General features: G+C 43.6%; 1 protein-coding gene across 1 annotated transcript in view; it reads right to left on the bottom strand.

Moving 5' to 3' along the window:
- LOC117451962 (endonuclease V-like) overlaps positions 1 to 16,303 on the bottom strand; it is a 180,580-nt gene that overhangs the window by 146,348 nt on the left and 17,929 nt on the right. The window contains exons 4-5 of the mRNA XM_034090356.1: positions 15,138 to 15,177; positions 14,635 to 14,747 (exon numbers count right to left, since the gene is read on the bottom strand). Coding sequence (XP_033946247.1) covers positions 14,635 to 14,747; positions 15,138 to 15,177 — 153 coding nt within the window. The remainder of the gene's footprint in view (positions 1 to 14,634; positions 14,748 to 15,137; positions 15,178 to 16,303) is intronic.

The raw sequence follows: 16,303 nt of genomic DNA, 5'->3' as shown, positions 1-16,303 counted from the left end.
AGTACCATAAAATAGGGCTGGGATGAAGGGCTAAAGAATAAATAGCACTGCATGTCTACTCTCAGTTGTAGCTTTGGGTTTTGCCTGTGCAGACTGCATTTCAAGTCAAACGGTGTAACCAACATGAAGACTAGAGAGCTGCCTACGGGAGAAAAGCAAGCAATTTTGAAACTGAGAGAAGATGGAAAATCCATCAGAGCCGTGGCACAAACATTGGCCATAGCCAGTACAACCATTTAGAATGTCCTGAAGAAGAAAGAGAGCACTGGTGTACTGAGCAACAGACTTCAAACTGGTCGACAAAGGAAAACAGAAACATTGTGAGACTGTAAGAAACATCTCCAACAACCTCCAGAGGGCTGGAGTGAAGGTATCACAATCCACCGTTAGCGGGAGACTTTGGGAACAAAAGTACAGAGGCTACACCAGAAGATGCAAACCACTCATGAGCAACACGAATAGGAAGGCCAGATTTGAATTCGCCAAAAAGCACAGAGACAAGGCTTAAACGTTCTGGGACAAAGTTGAATGGACTGATGAGACAAAGATGAACCTTTACCAAAGTGATGGAAAGGCCAACGTGTGGAGAAAGAAAGGATCGCTCATGAGCCCAAACACACAAGCTCACCTGTGAAACATGGTGGAGGTAAAGTTATAGCTTGCTCTTGTATTGCTTCTTCTGAACGGCTCATTTATCTTCATTGATGATGTAACACAGGGGTGTCAAACTCAAGGCCCGGGGGCCACATTCGGCCCGCGACTTCATTTTATGTGGCCCCACAAGAGCTTGCAAAGAATATAATATGTTTATTATACGGTTACATGCTACAGAAGCACGTTGCCCATAAACTACATGTCCCACAATGCATCTCAAATATGACTTTTTTCTCAGAATTTGCCTTTTTTTCTTCAAAATATGCATTTTTTCATAGAATTCCTTTTTCTCAGAATTAGATTTTTATTTCAGGGACATACGCACTGAAGAGACTTGCAATTATTTGCCCAAGAATTCTGCTTTCAGACATAGTTAATTATGAAGTTATTACCCTATCCGATGATAATCCAATGCAGAGGCAATGATGTAATATAATACATTATTTTATATATATGATATATTTATATATGTATTTTTATATAGTCTTAAAGTTACAAACCGGCCCTTTGAGTGCAACCATAATGCTGATGTGGCCCGCAATGAAATTGAGTTTGACACCCCTGATGTAACACATCACGGCAGAAGCATAATTAACTTAGAAGTCTACAGAAACATTCTTTCAGCCAATTTAAGAGAGACACAACCAAACTGATTGGGAGATCCTTCATCATGCAGCAAGACAACGACCAAAACACACTGCCAAAACAACCACGGAGTTTATCAGGGGAAAGAAGTGGAAGGTTTCAGACTGGCCAAGTCAATCTCCAGACTACAAACCCGACAGCGTGCATTTTCCCGGCTGAAGAGGAGAACTGAAGGGAGAAACCCGACACACAACAACTGAAAGAGCTGCGGTGAAAGGCTGGAAGAGCACCACAAAGAAGAAGAATGCAAACGTGTGGTGATGTCAATGGGTCGCAGGCTTGATGCAGTTACTGCAAGCAAAGGATGTGCAACTAAATACTAAGTATTATTCCCTTTTCACACTTTTCTAAGTCTCTGTTCCTATACTTTCGCTCACATGAAAAATGGGTGGGTTTAGACAAAAGGTGCTATCTTCTCAGTTGTTTAACAGATCTAGATGTAAATACCTGGAATGAAAAGGTGAAATACTGACCTTTTGTCTTATATTCATCGTTCGATGTCAAACCAACTGTTCCAATAGTTTTGGAGGGGACTCTATATCCCGAGTTCGAGAGACAAATCACTGTATGACTTTTTGTAAGCATTTTACCAACTCTTCCACTAAGATGCTATCAAACCATTGACTTTATAAATTCATAATTAGCTTTTGCTGATTGTTTATACACTGGAAATGAGTGCTACGACAAAAGCTTTAAACCGTAAATGTAATAAGATAAAGCCAACAACAGTTTCCTCTTTGCATTTTGTCTGCAATTCTGCAAAACACTGTTTCTTTCATTATTAAAGAATGAAATGTTTTGCACTTTTCAAATTGATCGCGAAACACACCAGAAATTGAAGACAAATCATTCTGAGCCTTAGCACTCCAAATAGAAATCTCTTTAGGGAAAACACGGAGGCAGTAGGGGAGAGAGAGAAGAAGACGGAGAGGAGACGGAGGCAGTGAGGTGGGGTCTGTCCAGGGTTGGATGTTGCATACATGTAGATGTTTCCCCGTTCCCCAGCCAGGGATGACATTGCTTGTGATGTGACGGCAGAAGCATAAACCAATGTGGTCGCATCTATTGTGTGTTCTTTGAGGTGAAGCATGTATGAGAACTTTTTTTTTAAAGTGACACAAAGTTCTTACGACAGCAGTGTTTTGAATTAGTGTGTTGCTGCTACTTTGAAAGACTAATTCAAATGTTGCGTGTGTATCATTCCTCCAAAAAAATGTAATAAGGACAAATATATTAAACAATTCGACAAAGATTTGATCCTCTGGTATTACATATTTAACACAAAAGATTAAATAACCCCACAGAAAATCTGAATAACACTGACTGGCTACCATTTGTTTTTTGATAAAAAATACAAAATAAAATAAACTCTTCTTTTTGAGTAACGGCCCCTACACACGGCGGCGTGCGTTGCCGCTTCAACGCTTCTGCCCATTCACTTTGAATGGGGTGACGTCACGATTCGCCGAACTGCATTGTGGGAGCAAAGCGTAGCTTCTCTCGCGGTGCTCGCTGCAAAAGTAGAGCAATGTTCTACTTTTGCCGCCTCGACGGAGGCGTCAGCCAATCAAATCCCGCGTATGCAAATCTGACAGTACAAGCACTAGCCAATCAAACCGGGTGTATGTTGGGAGAGCCAGACCGAAAATGATCGTGGCGGTAGGGAATCACCCGGTGCTCTATGACCAGTCCCTCTTTACATACAGGGATACAAACCGGAGGAGCCAGGCATGGGGGGGGGGGGGGGCAGAGACAGTGGGTGAAACTGGTAGGTTTTCGCCTGTTTGGGGAGTTTATATCCAGTGTACTTCGTTTGAATGGACAGCTAGCAAGCATAGACAGTATATTTAGCCAGCATGGATGTAGCATGAATGCTTTGCTTTGTATGTCCGGGGCGGGACATTCATGTGATTGGTTGTTGCTCGCGTTGCTCGCGTTGCTCGCGTTGACGCCCCAAGCTCAAGACACGCCCCCGGCCAAGCGGCAACGAACGCTGCCGTGTGTAGGCTCCGTAATGGATAGTTATTTTAATGTTACTGTGCTTTAAAAACGTTTCTTTTTTCGATAGGATCTAAAAAAAAATAATTCTCCCAGTGGAAGAGACGGTTCAAAGTCAGATGTAGTGATGCAGGCGCTGCTGACAGGTGGGCTGTGGGGTACGGGCCAGAGCCATGAAGGGAGCTTGGCCTCTGTGATGAATGGGGTGTCTGCTCTACTATGACTGATTACAGCAAGCAGCCAGCGGGGAGACAGGAGGGGCCGCACAGGGCCCTTGATCCCAGCTGGGAGGAGGCCAATGTGTGTGTTTGTGTAGGTCTGGCTCCTATGAAGCTAGAGTAGGACTGGCGCCAGAATGGCAGAAGTCAGAAAGACAGAGCAAGTCATCAATAACACACTAATTTGCTTTACAGCCAGGCTATCAGAGAGAGAGACATAGAGAACAAAAAAAATAAAAAATGAGATGGTAGAAAATGAAAGTGAGAAGGGGGAAAATGTTGGAGTGGGAGAGAAAGAGGGGAGACACTGGAGGTGAAGAGAGAGAAAAAAGTGAGCAGGGAAGAAAAATACAGAGGACGTAAGATCTGAAGGAAAGTGAGCATCAAGAACCCTCGACAACAAGGAAAGCATTTTCCCAAAGGGCGTGGAGGACAAGGAGAAAGCAAAGTTCCTCTTTCATCATTTCTGTTTTGTTCCAGACTGCACAGATAGAAACATACTGCTCTCTCCTGCCTCTGTAGAGGAGCACAGCACATTACATTACATCTGCTACTGTAGGCATTCAACTTAACGAAATATAGAGCGACTGAGCAGGGGGCTGTTTTGCTGAGAGACAATTCAAAAGGATCCATAGAACCTTTAAAAAGCTGGAGGCTTGTGGTCGATTATTTACTGCTATTTTGTCAAACTTGCTTCAAGAGTCATGTTTTAATTCTATTAAACAGCAGAACAGTCCCAATGTGCAGCTTTATTTATTTTGTATTATTTATTATATTTTACTTCAATGTTATGGGAAAGACAATACATGGCTGTCGTTACAACACAGTCTCACAGCATTTCACATATTTTTCGTGTCACACGGAACGATTTTAAAAGAAATGTAAATAATAACAAATTAGAAGGAAAAACAGATAAAAAAAATACAGATTTCAGTATTCTGACACAGAACGATTTTAGAAGCAATGTATTTCTATTGGTAGTGTGTTTCGTGCCTGCACCAAATAATAACGAATTAGATGGAAAAAAAGATCACAAAAAATACAGATTTCAGTATTCTGATGCTCTGAGCCCCATTTATTTTCCTTGCGGATGGCAAAATAACTCCGACATTATACATTTTAAAATAAAATGTATAGGGTTAGGTTTAGGGTAAGATATTGAGTAAGAAAATGTTTTTATGAACCACACAGCTTCTGGTATTCCAAGACCCGACCGGAAAAAAAGACGTGGTGCAGGCACGAAACACACTACCAATAGAAATACATTGCTTTTAAAATCGTTCTGTGTGACACGGAAAAAAGGGGGAAATCATGTTGGTGAATACGAATCAATAGATTAAATACATTTTGCGACTATAACACGAAATGCCGTGAGACTGGATTGGTCGTTAATGCCGTATTTGTGTAACAAATATTGAAATATGACATTCAGAGCATATCTACGATTCGAAGGCTGGACCAGGACAGCCTGTACAACATTGATGGTTGAGCTGACAGCTAACAGCTAACAGCTAACAGCTAACAGCTAACTTGCTAACAATGGCAAGAGAGGCATTCCTGACAGAGCTTACATTGTTAACCTCGACAACTTTAGCTGCTACCAATAGCTAGCCCGTTGGACACACACACACACACACCCTCACATCTACTTACATAAATGTGCGGCTGGTACTTATATAAGTTTGGACAACACCACAAACAGGATGACTTCATTCTCTGCTCAATTATTAATATTCTAAAAGTCATGTAGAACCTTTAATGAACTACCCCTAATCCATATCATCAGTTAGGTAGCGTAGCTAAGCTTAGTCTTGCTCTGCCGAACATTTAAATATACACCTACCAATAACTTTACAGCTCACATTTGAGCATTGTGTACCTTGTTTGTAAAAGTCCATATACAAACAGAAATGTCAAAACAACAATTTGCAGGAGGCCTTTTGGGTTGTCTTTGCTTAGTCATCTTGCTAAAGCTAGGCTAACCATATCTGGACTCCAGCTACAACCAAACATTAAGTCGAGATTTATATTGCTTCAAAAGTTTTAGTGTTAGTCTGTGTACGGCAGACACAAATGTACAACACTACTAAACTGAAAACAATTTGAAACGTTGACTTAAAAAAATGTATTATGTAAACAAATTACACATCATTGAATTCGGTTAGTTGAAAGCAATAATAGAGTTTAAATTAAAAAAAGAATTGGTTCAACTTAATACTATTTGCTTTCAACTACACTGGAACCTGTTGACATAATACATTTAATTAAAGTCAATGTTACATTTTTTCAATGTACCTCACTGAAGTCGCTTAAATGCTAAGTGTTCGTCTTCAACGTCTACATGCTACCACTGGCTCAGATAATGAAAAACAACAAAATAAGTTACCATAGCTATGCAGATGACACACACATTGACGTAACCATTTCACCAGGAGACTATGCTCCAATTCAAACACTGAGTAAGTGCATTGAACAAATCAATGACTGGATGTTTCAGAACTTTCTCCAATTAACAAAGATAAAACTGAGGTTATGGTTTTGGAGCCAAGGCAGAATGTATAAAAGTGAGCACTGAGCTTCAGTGTGCAATGTTCAAAAACAACAGATAAAGCCAGAAATCTAGGTGTAGTCATGGACTCTGACCTGAGCTTCAACAGTCACATTAAAACAGTTACTAAATCAGCCTACTATCACCTAAAGAATATATCTAGGATTAAAAGACTAATGTCACAGCAGGATTTGGAAAAACTTGTCCATGCCTTTATCTTCAGTAGACTGGACACTGTAATGGTGTCTTCACAGGTCTCACTAAAACATCTATTAGGAAGCTGCAGCTGATTCAGAACGCCGCTGCTCGAGTCCTCACTGACACTAAGAAAGTGGATCACATCACTCCATGTTCTGAAGTCTTTACACTGGCTTCCTGTGTGTCAAAGAATATATTTCAAAATACTGCTGCTGGTTTATAAAGCACTGAATGGTTTAGGCCCAAAATACATTTCTGACCTCCTGCTAAATTATGAACCATCCAGATCTCTCAGGTCTTCAGGGACTGGTCAGCTTTCTGTCCCCAGAGTCAGAACTAAACATGGAGAAGCAGCGTTCAGTTATTATGCTCCAAATATCTGGAACAAACTCCCAGAAACCTGCAGGTCCACTGCAACTCTTACTACTTTTAAATCCAGGCTGAAGACTTTTCTTTTTGTCGCTGCTTTTAATTGAACTATTCACATCTTAAACTGCACTGTAACTTTTATCCATGTATTTTTTCTTTTAATGTTTATTTTACTATCTTTTCTTTTTAATGACTGATTTTAAATGCCATTTTCTTAATGTCTTTCATTTTTTGTAAAGCACTTTGAATTGCCTTGTGTTGAAAGGTCTATATAAATAAACTTGCCTTGCCTTTAAAAGAGACATGGGTACACTTTGTAACAACTAAGTCACCAAGCGACAAAGGTGTATTTCTATATGCACAGAATAGTTTAGCTTTGATGGGTTATATCTTCCCATTAGTGCCCACTGCGTTCCACCTTTGCTTTTGAGGCTGCCCAATTTAATTACAGCACCTGAGAGAAAATCGTCTCTGTGACCTTCACAAAACACTGCTTGCTGTTTTTTGAGGACACTCTGTGTGCCGCCAGAGTTCTGGGATACACTCTGACATCTAATCAAGTGTGGCAGCATATCTCTTGTAATTGGTACGTGGTGATGAGCATACTGTATCTAGTAATAGCTAATCTTATTTCTCACTGGCTAATTTTGGTAGGGAGCCTGATATGGCTTATGTCTCACAGATTACTTCTTACCTAATTTCCTATCAAGCCCTCAAACGCGAACATTGGCGTTTGGCAGAGGCTTTGCAATCGTTGACGTGCCTGTAGACAAATTAAACGGAGCCCCAGAGAGGGACAATTATGTATACATGGACCGGGAGGGAATTCTAAAGTTTCATGCAAAGCAACCGATCCAACGCTGATGGCTTGAGCCCAAAGATGTGTTGTGTAGTGCCGACGTTACCTAATACCCAACATGAACAACTCTGAGCCGCGAGGATTAGCATCAGCAGATATGTGTGACTGACCGTGTTCTATGGAAACAAAGAGATCAGATTCTTCCCTACTGCAGAGACGAGGCAACATTTTCTGACCCCAAAGCCACTAACAGTAATTGAGGGAGATGGATACACTCCTAACGAGAATTGAATTAGCATGTTACACTACTACATGAGGACCGCTGGGGTTATAAGCAGAGAGTCTCTTTGCCTGCTAATTGAGTCGGCTGTGGATGAGATGATTGCTAGAGCCATGTATGCTGGTTCCCTCAGAAACTTCAGCAGCACTTGCCATCAACGTTACAAGAAACGCCCATCACCGCTCTTACAAAGATCAATGCCATCTACAAGGACTTAGCATTTTATATTTTGCTCAGGGAATGCACTTGAGGTCAATTATTATCACCATTTCTATGACGAGTTCCTCTCTCTATGGTAATGGAGCTTCAAATTATTAAAGTTATGAAAACATGTTTCATTTACATAAGCTTTAAAAATGTCTGTAAATCAATATAAGGAAGAATACTCTGTTAATCCTGTTACTTTAGACCCTTGCTAAGCGCCAGCTCATATATGGCAGATGTAACTTTGACTTATTTATTCTTTCCTTAACAGGTCACAGACTGCAGACTGCAAAATGAACATTTGCATATTAATGAAATCTAGATTTTGCTGTCCCACAGGTATACTATGAACAACCAGACATTTGTTCAGCTTGATTTGTATTCAAAACGTCACAGGCTTCGTTGTGCATTGGAGACAGAAGGAGGCCTTGGCTTAAAACAAAAGTCACATTGTCAAAACCACACACACACACACACACACACACACACACACACACACACACACACACACACACACACACACACACACACACACCACACACACACACACACACACACACACACACACACACACACACACACACACACACACACACACACACACACACACACACACACACACACACACACACACACACACACACACAGCCAGTCAACAATGAGGACTGTGCTCCAGAGCAGCTAGAGCAGTGCTTCTCAAAGTGTGGTCCGTAAGCGCCCCCTAGTGGTCTGTGAGTATATTGGTAACATTTCACATTTGAAATAAATACATTTAAGTTTTCCGCACTCTCGCGGGAATATCTCCGCAATGGAGCGAGCTTAAGTTTAACTTTTGATTGCATGATATAGCCCAGATAAACACCTTCATCACACATGTTGCCACTTGTTTGTACCATTTTCAGGCGATTTGTAAAAAAGGATGTGTTTTTGGATATTTGTGGAGTTAGGTGGTCCGCGAGTGTTTTTTATTGGTTAAGTGGTCCTTGGTATGAAAAAGTTTGAGAAACACTGAGCTAGAGGAAAGCCCATCCTGTAGAAAAGGTAGAGCAAGAGAGCGCAGAAGTGGTCATCTTCTTCATAATGCACCTTCTCCTCGTTTTCCCAGCATTCACTGGATTATCCGTAAATCATACAAACAAAACCAAAATGTTGATTTATCTGTTTTCCCGTTTTGGTTTAAAAACTGAATAACGTCGTATTTTTTGGTTTTCCGTTTTGACACCGGTTCTTTTTTTTCCTTTTTTTAACGTTGTTAATATGTTTTGGATGCATATTGTTCAAGTATTTGTTCAGGCTGTTACATACAAATAGCCTCTGTTGCTACTTGCTGGTGAGTAAATATTAAAATTGACAACCTGTCCACAATTTTTATCTGTGTAAAATGCAGGGCAAAGCCTCCCCTGTCATACTCCAATGTAACGGAAAAACAACTAAAGAAAAACTAAATAGTAATAATAATAAAATGTCTCCACTGATCTGTGTTGTAAATGTAATTTATGTATGATTCCAATCGCTTTTTATAGTCAAAATCAGCAAATTTGCCGAGCTCCGCTACAACTACGGGTAGCGATGAGAAGTGAGGCAGGGACGAGCTCTGCCTCTCGTAAGCCCACAGTAACTGGCTGGAGCGCGGGCACTAATTTAGCGCGGGCACTTATTTTGTGAGCGCTCTCCAGCCAGTTACTGTGGGGTGAGGTGAGGCACAGATGAGCTCTGCCTCACCTCAGAATGCATCGCCCCACAGAAACTGTCTGGAAAGCGGGCCCTCAGCGCATGCCTGTTACCATCTCACTGTATGCCACCAATGTAATGTTTGTAGATCTCTTTATTACATTTATCCTCGCCATCCATAGTCTCTAAATAACTTATTTCACGTATGATATTTAGGCTCGCTGGTCTCATCATACAACGGCAATGAAAAAAGCACCAGGGGAGGCAGCCATAACCTTTGCCGCATTGAAGGGGGCGCAAGTGAGACCACAGGTCCTTGTTGCTACTGTTATTCTACGCAGAGACGATAGACGCGAACAACAAACTAGACTTTTGAAACTAGAGGAAGATAAGGAGGACTTTTACAAAAAAGTAAGATATTGTTGTCCAGAAGGATAGCATGGACTTCATCTTCAAGTCAAGGTAAGACCCCAATTGTAATGTAAATGGGATCTTACTAAGAAAGAACAATCCAATATTTAGATGTTGGGTATCCTTTTGTTGAACGGTCTGTTTAAAATGAATCGAAGCATCAGACTAAAAAAGCTTTTGAAAATAACCGAATATTTCGATTAAAGGGAAATGGAAACACTTTTCAAACTGCTTGCCATGCGACAATATTACCATTAGGAAATTTATCTAGTCTATTTCCAATATAAACGATCGAGATACGCGAATTTACTTTTTGAAATATGTGCCTAATGACCATGGGCGCTTCCATTGCTCCGGGACTTTCCCAGTGACGTCACTGATTGGGTACGGCTTCCTGGGCCAAAGCTCAATAACAAACAACATGGCGTGCAATGCACCAGTAGTTTACATTACAAGAAAACGGTCGTCGTCAGGAGTTTATTGTATTGCCCCAGGCTGCACAAATGGATTTTATACAAAGAAGGAAGAAGTACATTTCCATAGGCTGCCACTAAAGGATGAGAAGCTGCTCAAAGTCCAGTCTGGATGCCTGGTTCAATACAAAACATTGGATTTGAAGCCAGGATCTGTTCCCACAATATTCGATTTCTCAACGTAGGCAGTCGGGAACACCGACCGTCCCAGCACGTCGGCCGCGCAAGACAATGACAGTGTCAACAAACGTGAAGTTCGAGCCACCAAACGAGTTGCTTCAGCTGCCGAGAGAGAGGTAAATATTGCAGCACTACCAGATTACTAGCTCACACATGTATTTACTGACACAGTGTGACCTTATTAATTAACGCAATCGCGTCCAAACTAAATGGTAGCTATTATGACGTACAATAGAGAATTGGGGGTGTTCTATAGCTCAACTAATTAAACTGGCATACACACGCTCATCTGTCGAAAACAGCCCTAAAAAGGCTAGTATTGCTATTGATGGATGGTATTGCAGGACCCAGAGCGCACGGAGCACAGAGCGGACAGCAGATAACGGAATTGCAGTTGTATTGCTTATAGATTATCAGAACATTTCAAAGGGGACACAGCCCCATTGGATATTAACCTATAGATTAACTACATCATCGTTTTTATCATTGTAATGCCATTGAAGACCAGTTTAGACCAGACAATGAGGAAGGTAAGCCGTTAGCCTGGCGTATGTTAGTACCTAGCGCCACTTGTTTTGATGTACGTTTTTGTGGATAACCTCGCGAGTTTGTATCTTTCAGTGTTGAGGTGGGCACCGTTAGATTCTGTGTCTCCTTGCGATCATAAACGATGTGTTGGATGTGCGGCTAGGATAAGTAATAAGGGAGCTAGGAGTGATTTTTGGTGCAGTAATAGGTTAGCATTTTCGCTCGGGGCTAATTCAGAGGCTCACTGTTAGCATTGTGTTTTTTAAAAAAATTTATTCCGGATCGTATGCCACTCTATTCGACCGAATCGGTTCATAAGCATAGGCCATGGGATGCCTGGTAACTGTAGATGCTTCCACATCAATGTCATCTCCCGACGAATAGTCAAATTCATCGTTCAAAACGTCGATCTCATTGCAAAATTCCTCCATCGCTGCCATATCTGCTACGTTGTGTTGACTTCAGGTGGAGCGAAAACACAGCCAGTGACGTCACCATTTGGGACTCCCCTAATGGCGGCGGCCTGGTCCCGGAATTCCCCACCCGGCCGGCGGATAATTAATTTTCTTTTGGCGAGTAATATCATATACAATAAATATTACGATCAATATCCATTGTAAAATGAATAAACTACCGGAATATTATAACTGTAATTGGTGTTTCCTTTCCCCTTTAAGGTAAAACTATAATATCCTGTCCTGTATGGGACTCCTGAAGGGGACTCTTTAATCTTGCTGGGAGACTTCAACGCACATGTGGGCAATGATGGAGACACTTGGAGGGGCGTGATTGGGAGGAACGGCCCCCCTGATCTGAACCGGAGTGGTGGTTTGTTACTGGACTTCTGTACTAGTCATGGATTGGCCATAACAAACACCATGTTCGAACATAAGGATGCTCATAAGTGTACGTGGTACCAGAGCACCCTAGACAGAAGGTCCATGATCGATTTCGTTATCGTATCATCGGACCTGAGGCCGTATGTTTTGGACACTCGGGTAAAGAGAGGGGCGGAGTTGTCAACTGATCACCATCTGGTGGTGAGTTGGGTCGAGTGGCGGGGGAAGCCTCTGGATAGACCTGGTAAGCCCAAACGTGTAGTTCGGGTGAACTGGGAACGTCTGGAGGAGGCCCAAGTTCAGGAGGCCTTCAACTCACACCTCCGGCGGAGCTTTTCGGGCATTCCTGTGGAGGTTGGGGACATTGAACCAGAGTGGTCGGTGTTCAAAGCCTCTATTGCCGAAGCCGCGGCGGGGAGATGTGGTCTCAAGGTCCTAGGTGCCTCAAGGGGCGGTAACCCTCGAACCTCCTGGTGGACACCGGTGGTCAGGGAAGCCGTCCGACTGAAGAAGGAGGCCTTCAGGGATTTGTTATCCCGGGGGACTCCCGAAGCAGTTGCAAGGTACCGACAGGCCCGAAGGGCAGCAGCCTCATCCGTGGCCGAGGCAAAGCAGCGGGTGTGGGAGAAGTTCGGAGAAGACATGGAGAAGGACTTTCGGGCGGCACCAAAGTTGTTCTGGAAAACTGTCCGACACCTCAGGAGGGGGAAGCAGGGAACCATCCAAGCTGTGTACAGTAAGGATGGGACGTTGTTGACCTCAACTGATGGAGTGTTGGGGCGTTGGAAGGAACACTTTGAGGAACTCCTGAACCCGACAACTCCGCCCTCTATGTTAGAGGCAGAGCTGGAGTATGATGGGGGATCAACTCCAAGCTCCCGGGGGGAGGTCACTGAGGTCGTCAAACAACTCCACAGTGGCAAAGCCCCGGGGGTGGATGAGATCCGCCCGGAAATGCTGAAGGCTCTGGGTGTTGAGGGACTGTCATGGTTGACACGTCTCATCAACGTTGCGTGGAAGTCGGAAACAGTACCGAAGGAGTGGCAGACCGGGGTGGTGGTTCCCCTTTTTAAAAAGGGGGATCAGAGGGTGTGTGCCAATTACAGAGGCATCACACTACTCAGCCTCCCCGGGAAAGTTTACTCCAAGGTACTCGAAAGGAGGGTCAGGCCGATTGTCGAACCTCAGATTGAGGAGGAACAATGCGGATTCCGTCCTGGTCGTGGAACGACGGATCAGCTGTTTACTCTCGCAAGGATCCTGGAGGGGGCCTGGGAGTACGCTTATCGGGTCTACATGTGTTTTGTAGACTTGGAGAAGGCCTATGACCGAGTTCCCAGGGAGTTACTGTGGGAGGTGCTGCGGGAGTATGGGGTGAGGGGGTCTCTACTCAGGGCCATCCAATCTCTGTACTCCCAAAGCGAGAGCTGTGTCCGGGTCCTCGGCAGTAAGTCGGACCCATTTCCGGTGAGGGTTGGCCTCCGCCAGGGCTGCGCTTTGTCACCAATCCTGTTTGTAATATACATGGATCGGATTTCGAGGCGTAGTCGTGGGGGAGGGGGTCTGCAGTTCGGTGGACTAAGGATTGCACCACTGCTTTTTGCAGATGATGTGGTTCTGATGGCTTCATTGGTCTGCGACCTTCAGCACTCACTGGATCGGTTCGCAACCGAGTGTGAAGCGGCTGGGATGAGGATCAGCACCTCCAAATCTGAGGCCATGGTTCTCAGCAGGAAACCGATGGACTGTCCACTCCAAGTAGGGAATGAGTCCTTACCCCAAGTGAAGGAGTTCAAGTATCTCGGGGTCTTGTTCTCGAGTGAGGGAACAATGGAGCGTGAGATGGGCCGGAGAATCGGAGCAGCGGGAGCGGTACTGCAGTCGCTTTACCGCACCGTTGTGACGAAAAGGGAGCTGAGCCAGAAGGCAAAGCTCTCTGTCTACCGGGCCATTTTCGTTCCTACCCTCACCTATGGTCATGAAGGATGGGTCATGACCCAAAGAACGAGATCGCGGATACAAGCGGCCGAGATGGGTTTCCCCCGCCGGGTGGCTGGTGTCTCCCTTAGGGATAAGGTGAGAAGTTCGGTCATCAGGGAGGGACTCGGAGTTGAGCCGCTCCTCCTTCGCATCGAAAGAAGCCAGTTGAGGTGGTTCGGGCACCTAGTTAGGATGCCACCTGGGCGCCTCCCTAGGGAGGTGTTCCAGGCACGTCCAGCTGGGAAGAGACCAAGGGGTAGACCTAGGACCAGGTGGAGGGATTATATCTCTTCGCTGGCCTGGGAGCGCCTTGGGATCCCCCAGTCAGAGCTGGTTGATGTCGCCAGGGAAAAGAAAGTTTGGGGCTCTCTGCTGGAACTGCTACCCCCGAGACCCGACCACGGATAAGCGGGAGAAGATGGATGGATGGATGGATGGATGGATGAACCCCTGCCTTAACTTACATAACTCATATTTTGACTCTGGTCAAAGTTGGCGAGTTTTTTTCTTACAACACGAGTAAACAAAATATGATGTATATACACTGATGATAGATCATAGAGTGACAAAGCTCTACAGAACAGAAAGGAATAAATATATGTACAACTTTGTGGGGTGTGAGCTTAAGTAGAGCCTCACCTGTGACTGGTGCTCCTCATCCTTGTTAACACCCTGCACCTGCAGCAGGTTCTTGGCCACACCCACACACGGCAGCCCTGAAAGCACCCCGAGGTGACATGCCAGGCCGAACTCTGCAGGGAACAAACAGGGCCTGGGTCAGATTCAAATGCCGGTTTGCTCTTGATAGAACAGTGTTGACTTCGTGTTATACATTAAAGAAATGTATTATCGTGACATGAAAACAGCCTTGCACACATGCAACTGCAACAAAAACATCAGTATAAGCTCAATTATTATAAACATTGCTATTGGCCTTGGACTTTATCAATCGCTGCATCCCTAGTAAATGCAGCAACACCTAAATTAACGCGGTCATCACTTACACACACGTGCTTTTTTTTCCATTAATGTATACAAATGCATTTTCTGACTGCCACTAAACACATCCTGCTGTAAATACAAAAGAAGGCACAAATATTGCAAACCCTTTCCCTGTGTCGGCATAGAGCAGCCTGACCTACCTCTGTAGTGGAATAGACCATTCCCATCCACAAACACCACCTGTGGAGAGGGCACAATGGGAAACAAATCACCTATCGCTGTAAAGGGTTGTATTTGTCAAGGTTGAAGACCTTTTGCACGGCAGATATTTGAACATGTTAGATCAGGAAAAGCACAGGTGTGATCCGTAATGTTAATCAGGCTGCTGAGAGACTGCAGTGCAGCACAGGCATCGTGATGTTATGGGATCCACCTGTGCTTCTTTTCTGAATGAAGTTAACACCTTAGCAGGGAAACTTTTTTCTGCGTATCAACAGTCTCTCACCCCAACCTCTCTGTGCCTCGGTCTGATGTCACGTAAAGTGTGAGATAACAGAATGTTTTATCCTGAGCTTCAAAAGTTAAAGTTAGAAAGAGACAAGATCTTCACACTGATACTTCCAGCCCCCCCACACTTATGAACCCTGGAAGCCAAAAGTGACTCGAAACTCATATCTCCGCTGTGAATCAGGACCCGTGTCAAAGGGCCAGATAAAGGGAGCGGTGAGGTGTCAGGAGAAGTGTTTGTGTGTGCAGGATTTTGTGTGTGTATGGGGTGAAAGTGTGTTGTTTCTGCGCACCTGCGAGCATGCTGAGAGAGTGGGAGGAAGAGAGGGAGGTGTGTGGATAGCGACAGACAGAAGGGAGTGGGTGTGGAGGAATTATAGACGGCTTCTTGAGAAACAGTGAGCGCTTTGTCACAGGAGTTGAAATTAATTCAGCGTGTTTTAATGTTCAAGTTTTCACTTTTTGAATGAGCCCAATAGTGTCAGTAGGTTGGCTGTCTGGTTGTGTGTGTAATTTAGATCTAATTTGGAAATCCATTGCTGTCTGAAATATACAGATACTTCCCAAAAGTACAATAAATGTACTGTATCACTTGTATCATGTAGTGTCTAAAATCGCACACATACCAGAAACAAATCATTATACAAACTGCTCAAATAACCCTATACAATTAACACTTTATTATTTTCCTCAACAACTAATATAGCACATTCCCTAAATAGTAAAAAAAAAAAAAAAAAAAAAAAAAACATACCTATAACCTTTATGTGTACAGTATAATCCTGTATTTATTTACCGGAGCAACTGCAATGATGGATGGTCCTGTGACTCCCGTTCAGTAGCCAAGATGGCGGTCATT

This window comes from Pseudochaenichthys georgianus, chromosome 1, assembly GCF_902827115.2.
Source record: "Pseudochaenichthys georgianus chromosome 1, fPseGeo1.2, whole genome shotgun sequence".
NCBI lineage: Eukaryota > Metazoa > Chordata > Actinopteri > Perciformes > Channichthyidae > Pseudochaenichthys > Pseudochaenichthys georgianus.
This window is presented reverse-complemented; position numbering and strand designations above follow the sequence as displayed.